Source organism: Melozone crissalis, unplaced genomic scaffold (assembly GCF_028551555.1).
Source record: "Melozone crissalis strain CALT ecotype California unplaced genomic scaffold, PUWL_Pcris_2 ptg000007l_1, whole genome shotgun sequence".
Lineage (NCBI taxonomy): Eukaryota > Metazoa > Chordata > Aves > Passeriformes > Passerellidae > Melozone > Melozone crissalis.
Window position 1 is genome coordinate 13,603,824 of NW_026535785.1, and position 19,606 is coordinate 13,623,429.

General features: G+C 40.1%; 1 protein-coding gene across 4 annotated transcripts in view; it reads right to left on the reverse strand.

The window, feature by feature from the left end:
- Positions 1 to 394: 394 nt before the first annotated feature.
- The window catches only part of PHKB (phosphorylase kinase regulatory subunit beta), a 66,852-nt gene continuing 47,640 nt past the window's right edge, over positions 395 to 19,606 (reverse strand). For all 4 annotated transcript variants that reach the window (XM_054296107.1, XM_054296104.1, XM_054296108.1 and 1 more), the window contains 11 exons: positions 17,942 to 18,003; positions 17,691 to 17,853; positions 16,813 to 16,894; positions 14,685 to 14,742; positions 12,854 to 12,944; positions 11,086 to 11,288; positions 8,894 to 9,028; positions 5,464 to 5,593; positions 4,965 to 5,072; positions 3,554 to 3,694; positions 395 to 1,334 (listed from right to left, as the gene is read on the reverse strand). In XM_054296107.1, the coding sequence (XP_054152082.1) occupies positions 1,197 to 1,334; positions 3,554 to 3,694; positions 4,965 to 5,072; positions 5,464 to 5,593; positions 8,894 to 9,028; positions 11,086 to 11,288; positions 12,854 to 12,944; positions 14,685 to 14,742; positions 16,813 to 16,894; positions 17,691 to 17,853; positions 17,942 to 18,003 (1,311 nt within the window). In that variant the 3' untranslated portion in view covers positions 395 to 1,196. The remainder of the gene's footprint in view (positions 1,335 to 3,553; positions 3,695 to 4,964; positions 5,073 to 5,463; positions 5,594 to 8,893; positions 9,029 to 11,085; positions 11,289 to 12,853; positions 12,945 to 14,684; positions 14,743 to 16,812; positions 16,895 to 17,690; positions 17,854 to 17,941; positions 18,004 to 19,606) is intronic.

Consider the following 19,606-nt stretch of genomic DNA (forward strand, 5'->3'; position numbering starts at 1 on the left):
GGGACAGGCACTGCCCAGCACCCCCCTGAGCCATGGGGTGTCCTCTGGCTCTGCTTCCCTGGGCCCTGGCACCCCCCTGCTTGCCCAGGGCAGTGTGTCACAGCAAGGGGACAGCAGCAGCACCAGGGGCTTTGCCTGTGCCAGCAGTGTGCCAGCAGCTCCTTCACAGGGAGCTGCAGCTCCTCAGCAGCAGGTTAATTAGCAAAATGTTTAAGGATCTGATCTAGAGCTTAATTGTGTTGTGTGCTGCTGAAAGTGGCACTTCAGTGCTGCAAGGTGGTTCTAGCAGCAGGTCAAAGGTGGCCACTGCAGTCAGCAGGAGTCCCATTTGCATGTCAGAGTATTTTTGACAGGTTTTTCTTTTTTACAAGCATTTGCTTTTTATTATTTTCAACAAAATAAAGCATATAGCATACAGTGTTTTCACACATTTAGGAGATAAATAAGTGTATCTTGAATTAATACCATGATAACATATGTAATACAAAGTTATTTCTTCACTGATTTTAATTTAAATACAGCTTGTTTGCCTTTTTTTAAAAAACAAACTTTTATTGTGTTACATTTCCCTTGTTAACTTACAGATGTTTAAATAACAACTGGGAAAATACAGTGATGTGTATTGCTAGAGATAAAAAGTTGCTCTGTTAGGATGAAACCTGTATAGCAAGTTACCAGCCTGTAAATTAAAAACCCCAACACATTAAATGAATGCTCTCACTTGAACTGATAAAGAAAACCTTAAGAGAATAACAAATACTTCACCTCCATTTTGTTTGTAGAATAATAAGAAAATAATCCAGTTTTTGTATTTCCACACTGATTGGTATGCATATTAATTTATCTTCTACTTGTTTGCAATTATAAATAAATAGAGGTATAAAGACAAAATCTCATACTGCCTTCCCTTGAATTTACCAGCTACAGTAGATGCATTTTTAAAATCATAAATACATTCCCATTCAACTTAATCAAATACCACAGGACTAACTTCATGTGCTCAGTTTCATGCTGCATAGCTGAGAAAGGAGAAAATCTGGTGGCACTTGGTATCTTTAATGGCACTTCTTTCAGCAAAGGAGAGGATGCATTTGTGTCACTAGCCAGGGTCACCCTTCAAACCAGTCCCTTAGAATTGGCCTGAAAAATACATGGAGCACTAAGTAAAGCAACAATTGCTGTGCTGTGTGCCAGCCTTAGCTAATGGTGCAAGGATCATCGTGGCTTGATTTCATTTCCCCTTCCAGCAGCAAAGTGATCACAGCCTTGCTCAGGTAGCTGCAAGTTCCCTTCTTTCCAAGTGGGTGGGTGTTGTAGAATGCAGTCATGTCACTCTGCAGAGGGAACAGAGGCTGCCATTAGTGTGAATGAGCAAAGCAGCCACACACAGGCAAACAAGAGCAACGTCAGATATGTTCAAAATGCAAATGTGCTTTCTGGACTCTAAAACTAGAGAATAATTCTGCTCAGTTTTCAGAAATCTCCCATATGTACTTACCTGCTTCTCTTTCCTCACTGAGTTTTCCAGGACTGCCCAGATTCCACCTTCTTAGCATTTCTGAAAATGTCAGAGCTGTCAGAGAACAACTGCTCTGCTGAAACATGCAGCTGTGTGGGGGAATGGTGAGCCAGGGCCTTGGGTGTACATGAGGTGTAAAATGACTGAAGATTTATTCAGAAGGAAAGAATCCAAGATCCAAACCACAGGTAGCACATGAACTCATTCATTAATCAGATCACCAAAATAGGTGTCCTTCACTGAACACCTGTTTTTCTCAGTTAGTGACATTAAAACACCTGCTTACTCTCAAATTATGTATTAGCTGCTCTAAAAAAGGTTTAATGCCTTAATTCAGGAAATTGGTTACTTTTATTAAATCAAGGGCAAAGATTGGAGAAAATAATAAGACTTCTGTAGTTTTAAGGTGTGTCTGAACTTACTAGAATACATACTTTGGATATTTATTACATGTTAACAGGGAATCAACAAAGTTCAAAGTATTTGCAAATCCATCTAAGGGAAGACCATAGTTCAGAGAGATCAGGAGATTTTAGCAGTGTAGGAAACCTTGAGGCAGCACCCTAAGAACAATCCCAGCCAGGGTTACAGCTACTGCCAGCAGGGATCCACCTGGGAATATGGGAGAGCCAGGTTCCAGAAAATTTCCATGCAAGGAGCTGAATTTCCAACAACAATCTTAAATAAATATTACTCAGAACTCTAAATTGGAGGCTCTTTCTGAGAGACAAAAAGGCATTACTGTAAGTGAGTCTGGGCTTGGAGAAAAAAAAATCCATCACTTCAACAGAGGTCAGGGCAGCACAAATAAAAACTGGGGTTTGCATGGAATTTCCCTTTCTGTTTGTAGCCATTGAGGATTTGCAGCTTGTCACAAAAGTCAGCAGGAAATTCCAAACTCCAGGTGCTGTGTGGAGCTGGCACTTGAGAGCCAATTGTGTGTATGATGGCCACAGAGTCACTGCCCTCCAACATGGACCAGAAGGATCATCATTTCCAGGAAATTGTGTTCTTTTCTAAACAAAGGCATTGTGCAAATTGACACACTGCTGGGGCTGCCTATCTGCCTTGCTTTCAAATCTTAGTACAAAAAATCAGTGGCACAAGAGTGAGCGCTGAAACATTTGAAAGAGCTCTTAAGCAGCACATCCTTCCTCATCTTTTAAAGGAACTAAAAATTCAGCAAGAGGAAGGGCTGCTGCATGTCAATGTTATGAATCAATACATCCTTCAGAGCAGCACAGATAACTTCAAATATATGGTCCACAATAAAATGCCAGCTGGAGTGAGGAGGATCATCCTCAGTAGCTCTGGGACTGTTCCCACTGTTCTACTCTCATCTCCTCCTTCTACCAGGCCAATAAACCTGGCTTTATTACAGAATTTCAGAGCTTTGAGGCACCAAAACTTGTACTGAGACTATCCAGAGATCTTTAAAGCATAAAACCTATAATTCTAGTGAAGAAAATATTAAAAGCATTTATTCCTTTATTTGAATTTTAGCCAAACTTTTGCCAGTTCATGAATGCAAATCTAACAGAAAAATCAGTAACTAAGAACAGTTCTGTATCTCAAGTTCTTACTTTAATACTGGCAATATGAATTCTTTGGTTATTAAAGTTTTCTTAGTCTCTGTGTTCATAAGATCCTAAGTTCACACTTCCATGCTGAACTTTAGTTTCCTTTGTTATTTTTAACTCTTCTCAGTTTTAGTGCCCCTCCTTAATGAATCCTTTCCCCTTTGAGGAGAATTCTCCCAGCTCACTGCTAGTCCCATTTCAGAGCCATGGAACACAGAGTATTCTCCTTACTGTAGCATTTTGAATTTACAACTCAGCAATAAAGTGCACCTCTTTCATCTCTGCTTAGAGGCTCTTTGCAGACCTAGGCAGCACTTGGGTATATTAATTTCTTATTTGTGTTCCATTCTGAACTTCTGTCAATTGCTTTTTACTCTGAACTGCACAGAATTAACATTTAGAAGTAACTTCAATAAGAATGGTAAATTTGGTAAGACAGCAATATTTTACTCACTTGATTTTCAGCTCCCTTTGGACTACTGTGATCTTTCTGAAAGTCATGAAATGCTTCTTGCACCACCTTGTCCAAGTCCACTTTGTCCTGGAACTCTAGCTCAGGATTTCTCTCCAGAATAACAGATATAACCATCAGCAACTAGAAGGCAGAAAAAGATTGTAAGACTTTAAATTTCATTTTTTAAAATTCAGGTTACATAATAGCACTGTTAGTAATTGCATATGCCTCTCTCAAGCAGGAAGCCATTTAATAATGGCACAGGTAATAATGCACAGATAATAGAATCCTGACTTGGATAAAAGAATCACTGGAAAAGCAGGCTTTTATCAAAGGTTACAATTGCTGGGGACTGCCTGGGTAAGGGCATGGTGCAAATGATTGACATTAACATCCAGCTTGGCTGGGAGCCAGGGAAGTTATTTTCCATTTTATTCAGTTCACTCTGTGGCTGCACAAATCCTGTGGAGAGAGTGAAAGGCAGCAAACACTGAACCTCAGCATTTGGTGTTCTGAGGCACAATCACAGATGCTAAAATTCTGTTATGACAAAGTTTATCAAAACCAAAGAGAACAGCCAGCAGTAAAGCCTCAGCTCATCAGAATTGATGTTACTCACATCTGAAAAGGGTTTAAAATAGGAAGGTGAACATGAAGAGTGTTCTGTTTTAACACCTGCAGGCAAGCAGTGGAGTCTGCAGTGTCACCTTGGCTTTGGGAATTCTGTTATCTGTTAGCAAAAACTGGGGGTGCTCCAGCAAGCAGGCTGAGCACGAGCTGTGAGGCAGAGTTTGGGGTGGGGTGTTCTGGGGAGGGGCACTCACAGGCACAGGGGCACAGACCTGGGCACTGACAGTGAGTGCTGCTGAAGGTACCAGGTACCAGCAGTGCAGTGCTCCTGGTCTGTTCTAAAAGCAAACCTTGTGTGCAGTGGGGGAAGGATTTAAACAGCCTCTTGCCTTCCTGTGAGGATGGGGAACACAAGGCAATGGGAAGGTGGCTGACTCAGTAGTGTAAACTACTCACTAGGCAGCCTCAGCACAAAGGGAAAGAAGAATCATTCAGGGGGCAAGCTGGTTATTTTATTTCAGTTTTCCTTAGATCTGGGAAATTGTTAGGAAGAGACACAGGCTAAGGACTTGAAGGAAAGCTACTCTGGAATTATTAGATTTTTACCTCCTCTGACCTAACTGTATTGCTAGTGTCATTAACATTTGCTGAAGGGGAACACCATGAACTCACTCTGTTCTGAACATGTAACAGGAACCTGTTCAATCATCAAAACCTCTGAAGCAAGTGTTTCTGTGGAAAATCCTGTTTCTTCAGATATTTGAGTCTAGGTTATTTTTTTGTTTTAGGCTGTAACATACTAATGCACAGTACAAAATGTCAGTGATTATTGGCCACAGACCTCCACGATGATCTGCCTGTATTGAGGCTGGTCAATGTTCTGCAGCATATCTTCAACTAGGAGGGAAAAGTTCATTTCATACATCGTCATGTCCGATAAGGTTGGTTGCTGAAAAACAAACCATACTTTTATTAAAAGACCACATGCATTAAATCAAGGCCACCCCCAGGCAGAGCCTACTTGCTTGCTGAACAAATAATATTCAACTAAGGAAAATAACCTTTTTGTAGGATCAAAAAGGGAGCAGATTTCAGAGTTCATGACTTGGAAAGAATCTTCTACACTTACAGTTTTATAAATGTGCTTTAATAAAAATTATTTGCTTTCATTCTATTCCAATTGTATTTTACTCCTACTGAAATAGAAAAACTTGAATTTTTTCCCAATTAACAAGTTACTCTAAGTAAAACGTGATGGCACAAATAGCCATTAGTGACAAGGTGTTTCACCATTGCTGGGCAGGTGGAACAGCAGGGGCTGAGCCTGTGTGTGGGGTTACCTGGGGCAGGAACCTCCCTGCCACGATGAGGCCGTTGGGGGTTCTCTCCAGGATCTGCCACACGCGGTCGTAGAAGCCGGCAGGAGTTCTGTTCAGGGAGCCATCCAGCTGCCTCCTGTTCAGCCAGCTCCTGGGGACACAGGAGGGGACAGCTCAGCACAGCTGCACTCACAGCCTGGCAGCTGAGCAGTACAGACCCCTCTGCTGCACACACAGCACAGGGCTCAGCATGCAGAGAGCACAGGGTCACCCCTGGGGCTGGCTGTGCTTCCTGGAGCTGCAGAAGAAGCAGCAGCTCTGAAATCCACCCAGTGCAGGCCAGTACCAGTAGCAGATCAAATTCATCGGGTCTAATCATATAAGAAAAATGCATTTCAGCAGAATTGTTGAGGGCAGGGGTTTTTCCTGATGGTCTGCAGAAAACAAGTGGCCTGCAAATTTAGAAAATTCAACAGAATGGTTTTGTAAAACTAAGGCTTTGAGCAAACTGAGTCACATTCTTCATGAATCACAAATCCTGTTTGCCTTCAGAAGTATACCAGCTTTTTTTCTTTTTTACTTATGGTATCAAGTATGGAATCTACTTTTCTTATTTTTTCTTCTCAGTGTTACTAGAGGAATGAAGCTTTAGCCAAAATGTTAAAAACACCAGCAGTGGAACTTGAAGAACTGGCATCCATGGGTATGAATTAATTACTGGATTCACCAGGTAAATTTAAGTCTTGTGTGGCTGTCCTGAATGTATTTGACAGAGAGGAGTTCCTCAAGTTACTTAGTCCTTAGATGCTTTTTGAATTTTAAGTAGAAAAATCAATACACATTATTTTTTAGAAAAACTACAATTAAATTCCTGCTTTGCAGCATGCCTCCTGCCTTTCTGTATTTCTGGTTCTGGTAGGCTGCTTGAAAAGAAAAAAAGAAAAGGGAAATTCCCTGGTCAACTTGAACAATGTTGTTTTGCAGCCCTTTCTCAGCCTGGCACAAATGAATTCAGCACTAATAACCTTGGGGGTTTAGGTTTTGCTCCATATGTATTGGGAGATTAACATGACATGCTTAGAATAAAAACACTTGTCTATAAAATAACCTGTTCCTGCAGACACCAGTGTGCTGGATGAAATTGCTAAAATATCTTGCATTAAAAAACTCTTATTAAATACTGGAAATTGTGAGAATTCCTTCTGAGATACAACCAGTAAAGAAAACACTAATTCTGACAACTGCATGCATGGTTTTACAGTTAAGTTTCTTAGTGTAGCTCAGTCCCAGCTACACCACAAGACAAAGCAGGCAGTGTTGGTTTGGGGTTTTTCTGTGTTTTGCTTTTGTTTTTGTTTTTTTTTTTTTTTTTTTTTTTTAAGAGTAAAAGGGAAAAAATTATCACTAGGTGGTGCATTTTCTGAGCAGGTTTGAGCTCTAGGTAATTGGGATACACTTTCTGAGAACAAAGGAGATGTTTAAAGTTAACCCTATAAAGCCAGGGCTAAGCCAACATGCAATGTGGGCTCTTTCCCTGTATAACTGTATTGGATAAACATGGCAAGGTAAGAAAAAACTTCTCATAAATCACCTCTCAATTAAACACTACACTACCAAAAAGTCATGTCTACTATGGCAGTTTCATCTTATTCTCTGTACAGCTCTGTCCTTGGATTAGGATAACAAAACTTCCATAAAAGCAAAAAGATCACTGGTGTATTAAAAATAGCAAGTTGTTTTCTTAATACAAAAAAAAGAAGAATTTGAAGATGTCAAAAATGCTCTGACCCACCTACATGAATAGGGTCAGGAAGAGAGTCTTGCAAACTGAATAAGCAAAGTGAGTTTCAGAACTGTTTGGACCATTAAAAGAACAATGCTCTGTTTAAAAAGAGTTTCTTGCACGCTTGTGACCTACATAAATAGATTAAAAAGTGTGATCTGTGGAGTCTGTGCTGCAAAAATGTCTTCTGTGAAAACCTGGAGAGAGGTGAGTTGTGGAGAGACTGTTAGGGAGGTAAATAGACCATTAGCCCTTTCTGTATGACAAATTAATTGGCAGTGAGCTATGGTACCACATTACCAGAGTTTTTTTCTAAAAACATCACAAGAGTAGGAAAAACTGTCCTCAAAAAGAAAAAAAGGATGAGGGAAAAAAAAAAAAAAAAGGAGTATTCTGTATTTCCTGTCAGGAAGAAAACTTTTAAAAACAAGTCACTAATGGGCAAGGAAAAACGAGTTAGCAATACTGTACAGGAAGAAGTTAAAAAAGAAGTTAGAAGATTGAAAGATTTGAAGGATATGCTGGTGAGTTTCTGTACTCAGATAACCCAACAAAGAATCCTCATCCTCAGAAACTCAAGCCAGTGCCCTTCAGTGACCTACCCTGTGTGTTACAGGCATCAAAAGCAGCAGCAGCTGTGGCAGTGCAGGTAAAATCTCTGACAAAAGGTGGTGCTTGAATTCCTTACTGAGACTGAGCAAGTGCTTCCTAAAGAGCATTAATGCTGAATGGAGAATGCTGCAAAAGGTTCTGCTGTGGCTTCACAGGACAGTGGCAGCACCAACATGAGCAGAGGCAGCAGCAAGGCCTGCTCAGCACAGCCAGGGCTCTGCAAAGCATCTGGGAGATGCAGAACAGAGCCCGTGGGACTGAGAGATGAGGCAGTGACTGAAGGAGCTCTTTTCTCAGGGATTACAGACTGGGGAAAGACACAGGTGTGTTTTGAATGAAGCAGGAACATAAACAGCAGGATGTGTGCTGTAATTCCTCTTTGTTGAGAGGAAAAGCCCATCACCCATTCAGTCAAGGACTATGGAAATTATCAGCAATATTATGTGCCAAAGTTTAACTTAACCAGAAGTAAAACTAAGAGGAAAAGTTTTGACTTCACTCTTATCAATAAAGTTAAGTGGAAATATTGCAATTTTAACTTTTGTCTTGCATACCTGGCATCACAATGAAAGTTCTTTTTGCAGCTGGTTACAGCTTGGAGAAAAGATTGCAACTTTCAGGCAGTACCACTATCTTTTAAGAATTCTAGAGAACATCTGCTCTTACTCATATAATAACCTAGAAGAAAGCAGGCACTGAACACATAAACTGTTCCTACAAGTCACTTAAGTGGAGGTACTGGGTAATTTTTGGCTTCTTTCCCCACATCAAAGAGTGTAACAGTTCACATTATAGCACACAGATCTCTATTCTCTGGCAGTAAAGAGATTTCCACAAAGATAAAGCTGAAAAGGGAATATGCAATAGAAAAGAAACAACTCTATAACCTGGGCCCATGTGAAAGAATGAAAAAGTGCTTTTTTGCTATCTTCCCTTTAAAAATTACAGATGATTACAGATGCCTGGTGATTTCAGGTGCACACAAAGCAGCTCAGGAATGAAATGTACTTGAACATCAGTGAATGAGATCAGGAGCCCCAGCTCAGCCCTCGTTACCTGCCCGGCTGCTGAGGCTGCAGAATGTCCAGCAGGAGCTGCTTCACCTCGCTGGGGGACATCTGGTACAAGTCCTTGGCTGGCATCTCCCCAGCCCTGATCTGCAGTTCATACTTCATAGCATGGATAATCCATCTGCACAAGGAGAAGAATAGAGTTAGTCATTAAATACAAAGTTTCCAAATAGGAAAAATTAGTCTAATAAAACAGCTCCTAAGATTCCACACAATCCTGCTATTTGGCTGTCAGGACTTGCATAAAATATCAGACAAATATTCTCCTACTCTTCCTGTTTGATTGGAACATGATACAAGCTGAAAGGGATAATGCAATTAAGAAATGTGTTGTGGACCATGTTTTCCATAGAGAAGATTGATTGGACTACATTCCCTGTATTCCATGTTCATTAAAACCAACATTTATCTGCCTTTTGATGTTCAAATTCCTACTCAGAATTATGCTCTGCCTATATATGCATTTTGCTGATGAGTTTTAAAAAGCCATAAAATTTACAATATTTTACATTTACCAAGACTTCAGGGCCTATTTCTAGTTTTAGCCTTTGAAATTCAATTTTGCAATCTATCACACTTTCTTTTTCTGCTCCTTTTTGAAAAAAAATTGATTCAATAAAAATATAGCAACAGTGAAGATTTTTAGCCTGAGGTATCAGAGGGGCAGAACTTGGCAAAGTGTTGAAGGAAAATGCTGAGCTTTATTGTGCACATTATGTAAAAGCAGTGCTCCAGCCTCTGATGCAGTATCAAAGATGAAACAAGGTACATCAGAAGCCAGATAAGCACAGAGCTCAGCCTCTTACCCTCTCCACTGGTTCAGTTCCAGCAGGCATTCCTAGCAAAAGGAAACTGAACTAGCTTTTCTTCAAACAGTCCATAACAGCTCATCAAGGCTTGGGTACATCAGAGCCTTTCTGTGTTTGTCTGAAAATGCAGTGAGAGATTCAGGCACCACATTCCATGGTCATTTACCTGTTTAGCTACCCAGGTGCAGAATGTTTCTGCTTACATAAGTCAAGTCACACTCATTCCTAGGGAGTTCTTGGGAACTACACACAATTTGGAGATGCCTGGCCAGCTGATGCAGTGTTGATTACATCTGAGGTTTCCAGGACTGTGCATTGGAGGTGCAAGAAACCAGGGAGTACTGAGGTCCATTACATTAGCAGAACATGCTACTTTCATTTAATTTAGCAGCTGATGAGCCCTTCTCTTGTTACTAAGATGAACAACACAGCCGGCTCAGGAGTTCTTTCCCCCCTCATGCCTCAGCTGTGTCTGTGTGTGAGTCCCTCACTGGTGTTTTCCCTTTGCAGTGGCCTGCAAGCCACACCAAAGTCAAGGGTGGACCTTCTGCTGAGCTCTTCACTGATAAGAGGTGAATTCAAGTCACTTGGCTGGGAGTTTTTACAGTAATAGGGCTGTCAGAAACTTGATCTATTTCAACATGAAACCCTGAAAACAAATCAATAACAAGACACTAAATCAAATCATTATCAAACTGGAACGGCATTTCTGTGAGAAGGTTAATTTTGCTCACTGGAGTGGGTGATAACACTGAAATAAAGGAAATTGAATCTCTAGCATTAACCTTGGGAGAAAGAAAAAAAAATTGCAAAAGGATTAGCTACAGAGAATAAGGAAGAGGAGGAAAGAGGAGCAACATGGATCTGTGGAGGGGACAGAAAAGCATTTAAGTGCAAAAGGATACTTCCAGTTAAATGTAATACAGGCAATTTTTTGTTTTATGATGACTGGAATGTACTGCTAAAGAAGAAATATGAATCTTGTATGCTAGAAAAAAGGCTGCTGGTATCTACCTCCACCGCTGAAATGCTGTATTTTTCTCTATGGAAAAAAATATGGAAGATGAAACACTTAAGTTCTGATTCTAAAGCATGCTCACTGATTCAGTAAATCTCAGTCAGTAGCACCTGGCCTCTTCAAAGAAGTGCTTATTCAAATGCATGTCTCTTCCTAAATGTGAAAAAAATAATTAACTTCTGTGGGTAGCAAAGTAAGTGCAGATACCATGGAATGTGACAGCACTCCAGCACAGCCTGTTTGTAGGTCACCTTGTCAAAGAACAAAGAGAACAGGTGGGAGGTAGATGATGTTGGAACCTTGATTCAGGTTTGTGGCTCTCTGAAGTCTCCATTCCCCTGCTTTACTGACCCAATCCGTATCTTCAGCATTCCACTGAAGAGTTCTGGGGAGTTGGAGATGATCCAGCCAATGTGGATGACCAGCTCCTGCTGCAGCACAGCCTCTCTTTCATCCTGCAGCCTGCATTTATCATAGATCATGTCCTTAATCACTGCGGGTGATAAGGGGTTAGAGATAACGGCTTCCTCCTGGCCAAACGCTCCCAGCGTCACCTGTGGCACAGGGAAAACAATTCAGAGGTAGGGCAGCAAGAACAGCACTGCAAAGCAATTCAGAAACTAAATTCACCAACTTTCCTTTGCTTGTTAAAAGTTTCACAATACAAGGGTAATTTTATGTCAATGGCTGATGCTTGTTAATACTGTTAATTAGATGCTATTGAAGTAATAAACTTCAATAACAACCACAGTGAATATGGAATCTATTTTTCCAAATTAAAATAAAAATACAAGACCACTGCTTTATAATCAGGTTATAATCAGGACTGTACATTACGTTTAGACAGTTATATAATTTCATACATTTCAGCTGAAGAACTCAATTAAAATTCAGAATTAAATTTACAGTTTTGTTTTCTTATTTCTACTAGCATGCTAAAAGTTACAGCCTTAATTTTAAGAAAATATATTACTGGTACCAGATTGTTTAACCACAAAAAAGGAATTTTATTAGAATTCTGTTTTGTTTTTAATCTACTGTCATTAAGACAGCAACACTAGTTTTTCTGCTGTAATAAAGATCAAGGAAGGGATGTTAGGTTAAAAAGTTGCCAATAGCCTCAAATTCTGCTGCATGCAGGTGTGACCTCCTCTACAGCTGAGCAGCACCAGAAGCACAAACCCAGATCTCAGTGTGGAATAAGACAACAACATTGCATATAAGCAGCTATACACATACACATATTTAACACAAAAATACAGAAATATTCAATTTGTATTATTTAGAAGCAACTGTTCATGAATTTAATTAAAATTACTGTGCTGGGGAAGAAAAACAAGGTTCTCCTCAGGAAAGGAAAAAACACAAACTTTCTTTGAAACAGAAAACCCTGACAGACCTTTTGCTCAGCTGCCACCCACGTGTTGTGTTATGCTCAATCACACAGAAAATGATTACATTTTCATTAAAGAAGTCTCTCAAGAGATGCCTTTATACTTCATCTACTTTTGTCAAGTAAGAGGGCATATAGATACAATCACACAAAGGTTTGGGTGGGAAGGGACCTTAAGATCAGCTTGTTACAACATTCCTGCTCCAAACCCCGTCCAACCTGAACATCCCAGGGATGGGGCAGCCACAGCTTCTCCAGGCAGCCTGTGCCAGGCCCTCCTCACTCCCACAGGGAAGAGTTTCTTCCTAAGATCTAATCTGAACCTGCCCTAATTCATTTTAAAGCAGTTCCCTCTTGTCTCTACATGTCCTTGTCAAAACTCCCTCTCCAGCTCCACTGGAGCCCCTTTAGGCACTGGAAGGGTTTCCAAGGTCTCCCCAGAGACCCTAAACCCAAGGAGTTTCAGAAATCATGCCCCTTCCTGTCTTCCATAAATGCTGAACAGTCTTTTCAGTCTTATTCTTTCATTAATTAAAATTATTATTCAATTCCAAATACAATTTTTAAACACATATTTATTTTCTCTGGATTTCTCTTCTTTGGTAAGGTTTTTTTTAAGCCATTGCATATTTTTAAAAGAAGCATCAGAGGCCTTGAAAATGAACAAGCCATTTGTTTAGTTTCTGTTATCATTCCTTAATGCAGTTCTGAGGAGCAAAGACTTACCTGCTTGCCCTGAACTAAAACATTAGTAATAGATGGTGCAAGGCTGTCCACTAGTTTACCTAAAAGACTTGCTGCGAAGCGCACAACAGACCTGAGGGCAGAAAACAGAGCAATCCCACTACATATCACATGCTAGTTTAATGAATTCAGATAGAAAGCTGCAGTCTGCCACAGCAGAATCTCAAAATTAACTCAGTGAATACATACAGTATGTGCAAAGTGGAATTTGGATCAGATTTTATGCAATCTTCTGTAGGTTCTCATTTTTTAGTTCAGATATAGGTTAATGGATCAGAAATATATTTAGTTAGAACTCATTAAACTACCAGTTCCATAAAAAGCTTCTTGTTCTCTTCTCAACACCATCTTAACCAAAGGCAGGTAAGAAATGCCACCTCCTCTTTTATGACATTTTCATCATTTTGCAAAATAACTTTGGTAATTTTAAAATCTATTTAAAAGAGTCAGAAAGATTTTGCAAGAGAAAGTATAACACATAACACCAAAGCCTTGCTGTGTGTTCCATGCTGAGGTAATATTTTGCATGTGCAGCATGAAAAGAAGAGGCTTGTGTCACCTGCCAGGTTAAAACAAGCTGTAACTTCTAAGAACTACATTTTTCTAGGTATGCAGTAGGTGGTTAAAGATATGAATACATTTAATAGTAATTTCCTGACAAAATACAAACCTAACAGAACTGTAATTGAGCTTTTCTAGCATAGGTTTTGAGGCTACTAAGAATCATTTATTCACAGAGATGAGGAATAAGCTGTAATATTCTATGGTGTTAGTAAAAAACTCAAACAGTTGATGTTGATTCCTGTGAAAACTGCTACACACTCCTTAAGATCAAGAGCAAAGCATTTCAAAAATGCATTAGCTGATACTATCAAAATGCAAATAAGCAAAATAAAAGAATCTCACAGAGCTGCACTTCAGATTTCTGGGCACTTTACCTGTTTCCCATGTACCAGTAAAGTAGTAATATGTGGGGTTATAGAAGAAGAAAATTTCTGTGCAAATGCAGCACTGTAGCGCAACACCAACCTATATGTGTGTCACATGGCAATCAGGGAAGAGAAATGAAAACAGTTTACATATTTTGTTCCTAAAAATACTTCTGATTTTTATTAATTACAAAAAATACCATCCAGGTATTTTGGGTCTACCTCATTATTGGCAAAGACCCATTTAACTGTAAGTAGAGACAAAAACGAAAAACAAATTTATATTTACTGACCTGTTAGGAATAGTTACAGAGTGAGAGAACAGAGTTCAGGACAGGCTTGACTTTGATAAAAAGAAATTAAACTTCTACTGAGCTTCAGGGCAAAGAAATTAATAAACAACATGTAAATATCAACCTACTTGCTGAAACCTTTTAAAGTTATTGTGTCAAAGTCAGGCTCAAAGCAAATGACTTCAGGGCAATAAATCTGCATTAGTGCATCAGCTTAAATGATTTATATCTTATCACCAGCCTTCCTACATGGAACTATTGACAATATTTTATCATGCCCTGTAAGAAATAAGAATATTAACATTCTTCTCACATTATTTCAATGTAATGGGGACTGTGTATTGGCAATAGCACTCAGTGCAAAACCAGCCTATTGGTTTTGTATTTCAAAAGATAACAGTAAGAAACTGCTTCTTCATTTTTTAAAGCCTATTAAAGCAGACCTTCGGCTGCCATGCACCAATACAACTGTCAGGAAAGCTGCCATTTTCCCCTCTTTAAGTGTGTGAGAATCCAACCTTACTTTCTATAAAAACATTAGGAAAACAAAACTGGTGCAAGCCAGAAGGAACATGATATTTGTATACAAACCAGAGCTTTCTGCTGCCAGCTCGTCTGTAGATTCTTTCAATGTGCTCAGCAACAGTACCTAAAGGGATTGAACAAAGAAAAGAAAAGAAAACAAAACACAAGCAAAACAAGATGCACAGGCTTTCATTTAATAGTAATAAGGCAAGTTTGATGAGACCAGTTAATTCTGAAGCTGCTTTAGTAAAGCACTTATCTATTAGGCTGTACATCTAAAATTCAGATGCAATCAAATGCCCTCTCCTAGTTTATGTTGTTATGACAAAGCCAAACCAGATTTCAGCTGAATTTGCTGTGCCTGCTGTAGAGACACCTATAATATCACCTGTTCTTGCAATACACTGGGGAAAATTAATCTACATATAGATTTGGCCTATAAAGGTACACCCCATCACAAAGTACATCCTCATACTGCAGAACCTAAAGTTCTTCAGCCTCTGTGTTCAGATTTGTGTTTTATTGATTGGGTGATTACTAATGTCAGTCTCAGCAGTGTCCATGCAGAGAACTCAGTCAGTGACAGCCCATCCAATCCAAGGTGCATCAGCACCACCATTCCATATGGGATGGCACTGAGAGGTCTGCACAGGTTAGCTCTGAGCACCCAGAGGCACAACTGCACATTTTTGAGATTTAATTGATTTCAACAGTGTTTTTAAGTTCATCATCATGACCCAGTGGTTGTAGTGGTAACACTGCTTGCTCACAGGGGTTAGGGAATCTGCCCTGAGCTGTTTCTAGAGCAAAGAACACAACCTACAAAGGACTAAAGGAAGCTCCTGAGCTCCCAAAGCCTCCCAACACTCCAGGTGACTGCTGGAAAAGGCCTCTGCAGAGCCCACATGGCCTAATGTGCAGATTGCAGCCAGGACTTGCAGCAATGCACTGGGTTACCAGCCAAGGGGCTTTATTCCCTTGAGGTGGCTTTCCAGTCCTGTGGGCAATTTTGGGCACCACAGCAGAGGAAAGATAAAAAGATATTAGAAAGTATCCAAAGGAGGCACAGGAAGATGGTGAAGGATTTAGCAGGAAGCCATGTGAGGAGTGGATGACGTGACTTGGTTTGTGGAGCCCAGAGCACAGGGGACTGAGGAGAGACCTCACTGGGTCTGCAGGATCCTCACCAGGGCAGCAGAGGAGCAGGAGCAGATCTCCCCACTCTGTGACCAATGACAGGACTCAAGGAGATGGCTGGAGTTGAGGCAGGGGAGGTTTAGGTTGGAGATCAGGAAAAGGTTCCTCACCTGGGCACTGACCAGGCTCCCCAGGGCACAGCACCAGCCTGACAGAGCTCAGGAAGCTCTCAGGCACTTGGGGGGATGGCTGGGGTGTGCTGTGAAGGATGATGATCCTTGTGGGTCCCTTCCAACTCAGAATATCTTATAGATTCTATGATCTTTTTAACACAGCAATGCAGATGTAATGTATGCTTATGTCAATATGACAGCTCTTCTCCACATGAAGCAGCCATCTCCTACCAAAATTAAGAAGCAGGGCTCTGCAAGAAGAGGTGGGAAGTACCACTGCTTGATGAGTAACTAAGAGTTACTCATATTATTTGATTTGAATAGCCCTCTTTTTTCTGAGTAGTCATAGATAAAAAGGCAACTAGAAAGCAATCTTTGGGAAAAAAGACAAAACAGCACAAAATCCCAAAGCCTCAGTGGCCTTCTCAGAATTACATTACAGGAATTTAGACACTCTGCTCTAAAACAAAGCCATAACACAAAACCAGAACTTCACAGATACATTGAACTGAAGTGAGATTACATCAAAGCAGAATAAAAATTCAGTATAAAGCCTCATATAGTACAGACTGTTACAGACATTTAGACTTGTCTTTTGTTTCTGTTTTCTTTGAAGGGCAAATCCTGTATTTTATTCTAATCTATGCATTCAAAATTACAACCAGATACAGCACTGGCCTACAAACAGTCTAAAGGCATTCATATATCCAGCAGCTCATTCCCCACCACACCACCAATCTGCATCTCCTATTTAATGCAGAAATTGCTCTAAATGGCTGAGAAAAGAGCTCCACAACTGCTGGCAAGCACAGCTATTATTCCTGTTCACTGCAACTGAGCACAGAGCTGCTTCCTCAGAACAGCCCCATGGCAGGAGCTCTTACCTTCCTTGGTGATGAAATTCGGCCCTTCCCTTTTGAGCAAGATACTGGAGAGTAACACTTGGCTTGCCAGGCAACTGCAGTCCTTAAATAAAAAACAGCAACAGCAGAACCATAAACAGCCTTCAGATTGTCACTGAAGCAAAGCCAGAAGAGCTATTAAAAATTTCAGGTGAAACCAAAGGGCTTTTTCTTCTTTTCAATTTCAGGAAAAGTATAATAATTTTATTTTCAAGGGGATTTCACAATTATCCCATACCCTGTGTATGCTGTATCCTTGTCACTGCTGCTTGCAGAGCCTTCTCTGGGGGTCATATTAAGCTGTAATAATTTGACCTTGGAAAAGTTTCCTGATTTTTCATTCTCAGGTCTTTTAATTTACAGCAGAAATGCTTGTAATGGAATAGGGAACCAAGCAGAACACTTGGGGTGTTTGTATCAACACCAGATCTAGAACAGTCACTGGTGGTTTTCCTTTAGATAGAGAAAACAAGTGACAAATTGGAACTGTCCCTTGATGCCATTAAGAAGTTCCCAGTCCATCCAAGTGCATACCCACTGCTCAAGTCTCTTGACTTGCAGTTTGTCAATAAAATATCTGTTCTTAGGACACATGCAAATGGATCCAGAGGGTCACCTGGCACCAGGGATGATTGGGGCACCTGGGAGAACTGAGAGCCAACAGTTACATGAAGGGCCAAGGAGCTCTGTGATGAGACAAAGAAGAGGATTCCCTGAGTATGGAGAGGAATATCAGATATTTCATGTGCCCCAACACTGATCATGCTGATCTAAGTAGGCTGCTGTAAAAAGAGTATCAGCACAGAATTTCTTATTTCACAAGAATGAAGTTACACTGTACTTTTAGCAAGTTTTCTTACATTAAGTTTCTGCAGGATCTCATATGTTGACTTGTTTTTCCAGTCATTTATATTTACATCTGGTTGCTGCTCAAGTTCAGAAGCATTGGGAGTACTAGATTGTCTCTTGACTTTTGAATGTTTTGGAAGATCCAGCTCCTCCAAACTCTTAAATACAGGAGCCCTGAAAAATAAGTATTTAATTTCTTCATGGTTCAGAAAGTATTTTAATAATCCCATAAATCATCACCACTATTTACACACAGCCTTACTCTTCTGTTTCAGTGATGCTTAGGAAGTCAAGTTGTTCAACAACTGCTCCAGATATTAATGTCTGCAATGAAAAATTGAAAACAAATTTTAAAATATATACAGAACTATATAGCTGTCTTTTAATCCCAGTATGTTGCTGGTGGTTTCCATTGAGAAAGTAGCTTTTTTAACTAAAGTTCCAAATATTTTATGCTTTCAGAGTATTTTTGCTCTTTCATAAGGAAAAAGAGCTTAAGGCAGCAGAAGTCTCCTGGGGCTGCTGTCTCCTTTTTGCTTGTGTTCCATTGTTCTTTTGTCCTGTCCAGCTTCATCCAGCACTGCCCACCCCAAAATGGAAACACTGAGACTGAGGATTTGCCTTCCTCAGAGTCCTGCAGAGTCCCCACGTTCTGGAGCCCAAAGCTCATTACTCCAGGGATGGCTGAAGGCCAGGAAGTTTTCCTGTCAGCCTCACTGATGTTTCAGGCAAAAACTACAAAGAGCATTCCCACTCTGTGCTCATTCCCTAATCCAAGCATGCCTGGCCTAAGTTTGCACATCAAATGCAGCTTACAAATACATCTCAAAAGATTACAGAGCTGAAACTCAGCGCTGCATTTATCTGATGTCATTACAATTCATTCACTCTGAATTTATAGGAATTCCCCATTTATCTACTGCCAGATGAAATGTACTGTAATACAGCATTTTTAGGACTGCTTTTGATTGTTCTCATTAGCTAAATAAAACTGAGTGTGTTTTGTGAACTTTTATATTCCATTTTCATTGTACATGAGTTGCAGTAAAACACTGATCTGTTACACTGTGAGATGACAGAATATAAAAACCCTGCTTTGCTTTTATTACTGGTGCCATTCATTCTTTGCCTTGCACATCTGCTTGAACACATGATGACAAAGAAGGTAAAAATCAGAAAAGAGCTACAAAACTTCTGAGCATACAAAATTTTAAATCAGATTTGGTATACTTTACAGGAGAAAAAGAACATTCACCAATTAGAGATACAACTTCTCTCTCAGGCATGATTAACATGTGCAACTAAATGAAGCAGCTGAATGCAACTGACAAAGATCAATATATATTTTGTTGAAATAAATGAATTATTCAAGAAAACACCAGGAATTAGACATGTCCCTTGTTCTTTTGCCAAATCCTCCCCTATAATGAAACAAGACTGTTAATGAAATGCCAGCTGTGCAGTAAGACAGAGATTGCAGCTCAGCTGCTGCAGAGGCACAGGGTGCCCAGCAGGAAAGGCACCCACCACCTTCTCCACTGGCCTTCAAACATTTGTTTGTATCTTCCCATGTGCTCTGTTTAATGGCTAACAAATAAAGCAAAGACCAGTGACTGTCACCATCTTAAACCCTTTAAAACAACTCCTTACTGTTTATATTGGAAAAAGATCTTTCCAGAAGGTCAGTGAGTATGAAGGCAAAGTTTATTCCCCAGTGGCTGTCCAGAGTAGTGCTTAGAATAAGGACACAGGTGGATGGAGAAACTCCTTGTCTGATAAATCTTTCTTGCAAGGCAAGAAAGTCATTGCAGTTAAATTCAAAAAACAATAACCAAACCAAATCACAACAACAGCAGCCCTGTAGCCAAATGAATGGTTTGCCATGGGCAGTGATGGCATCTGCTATAGGAAGAGTCAGTGGTGCCAG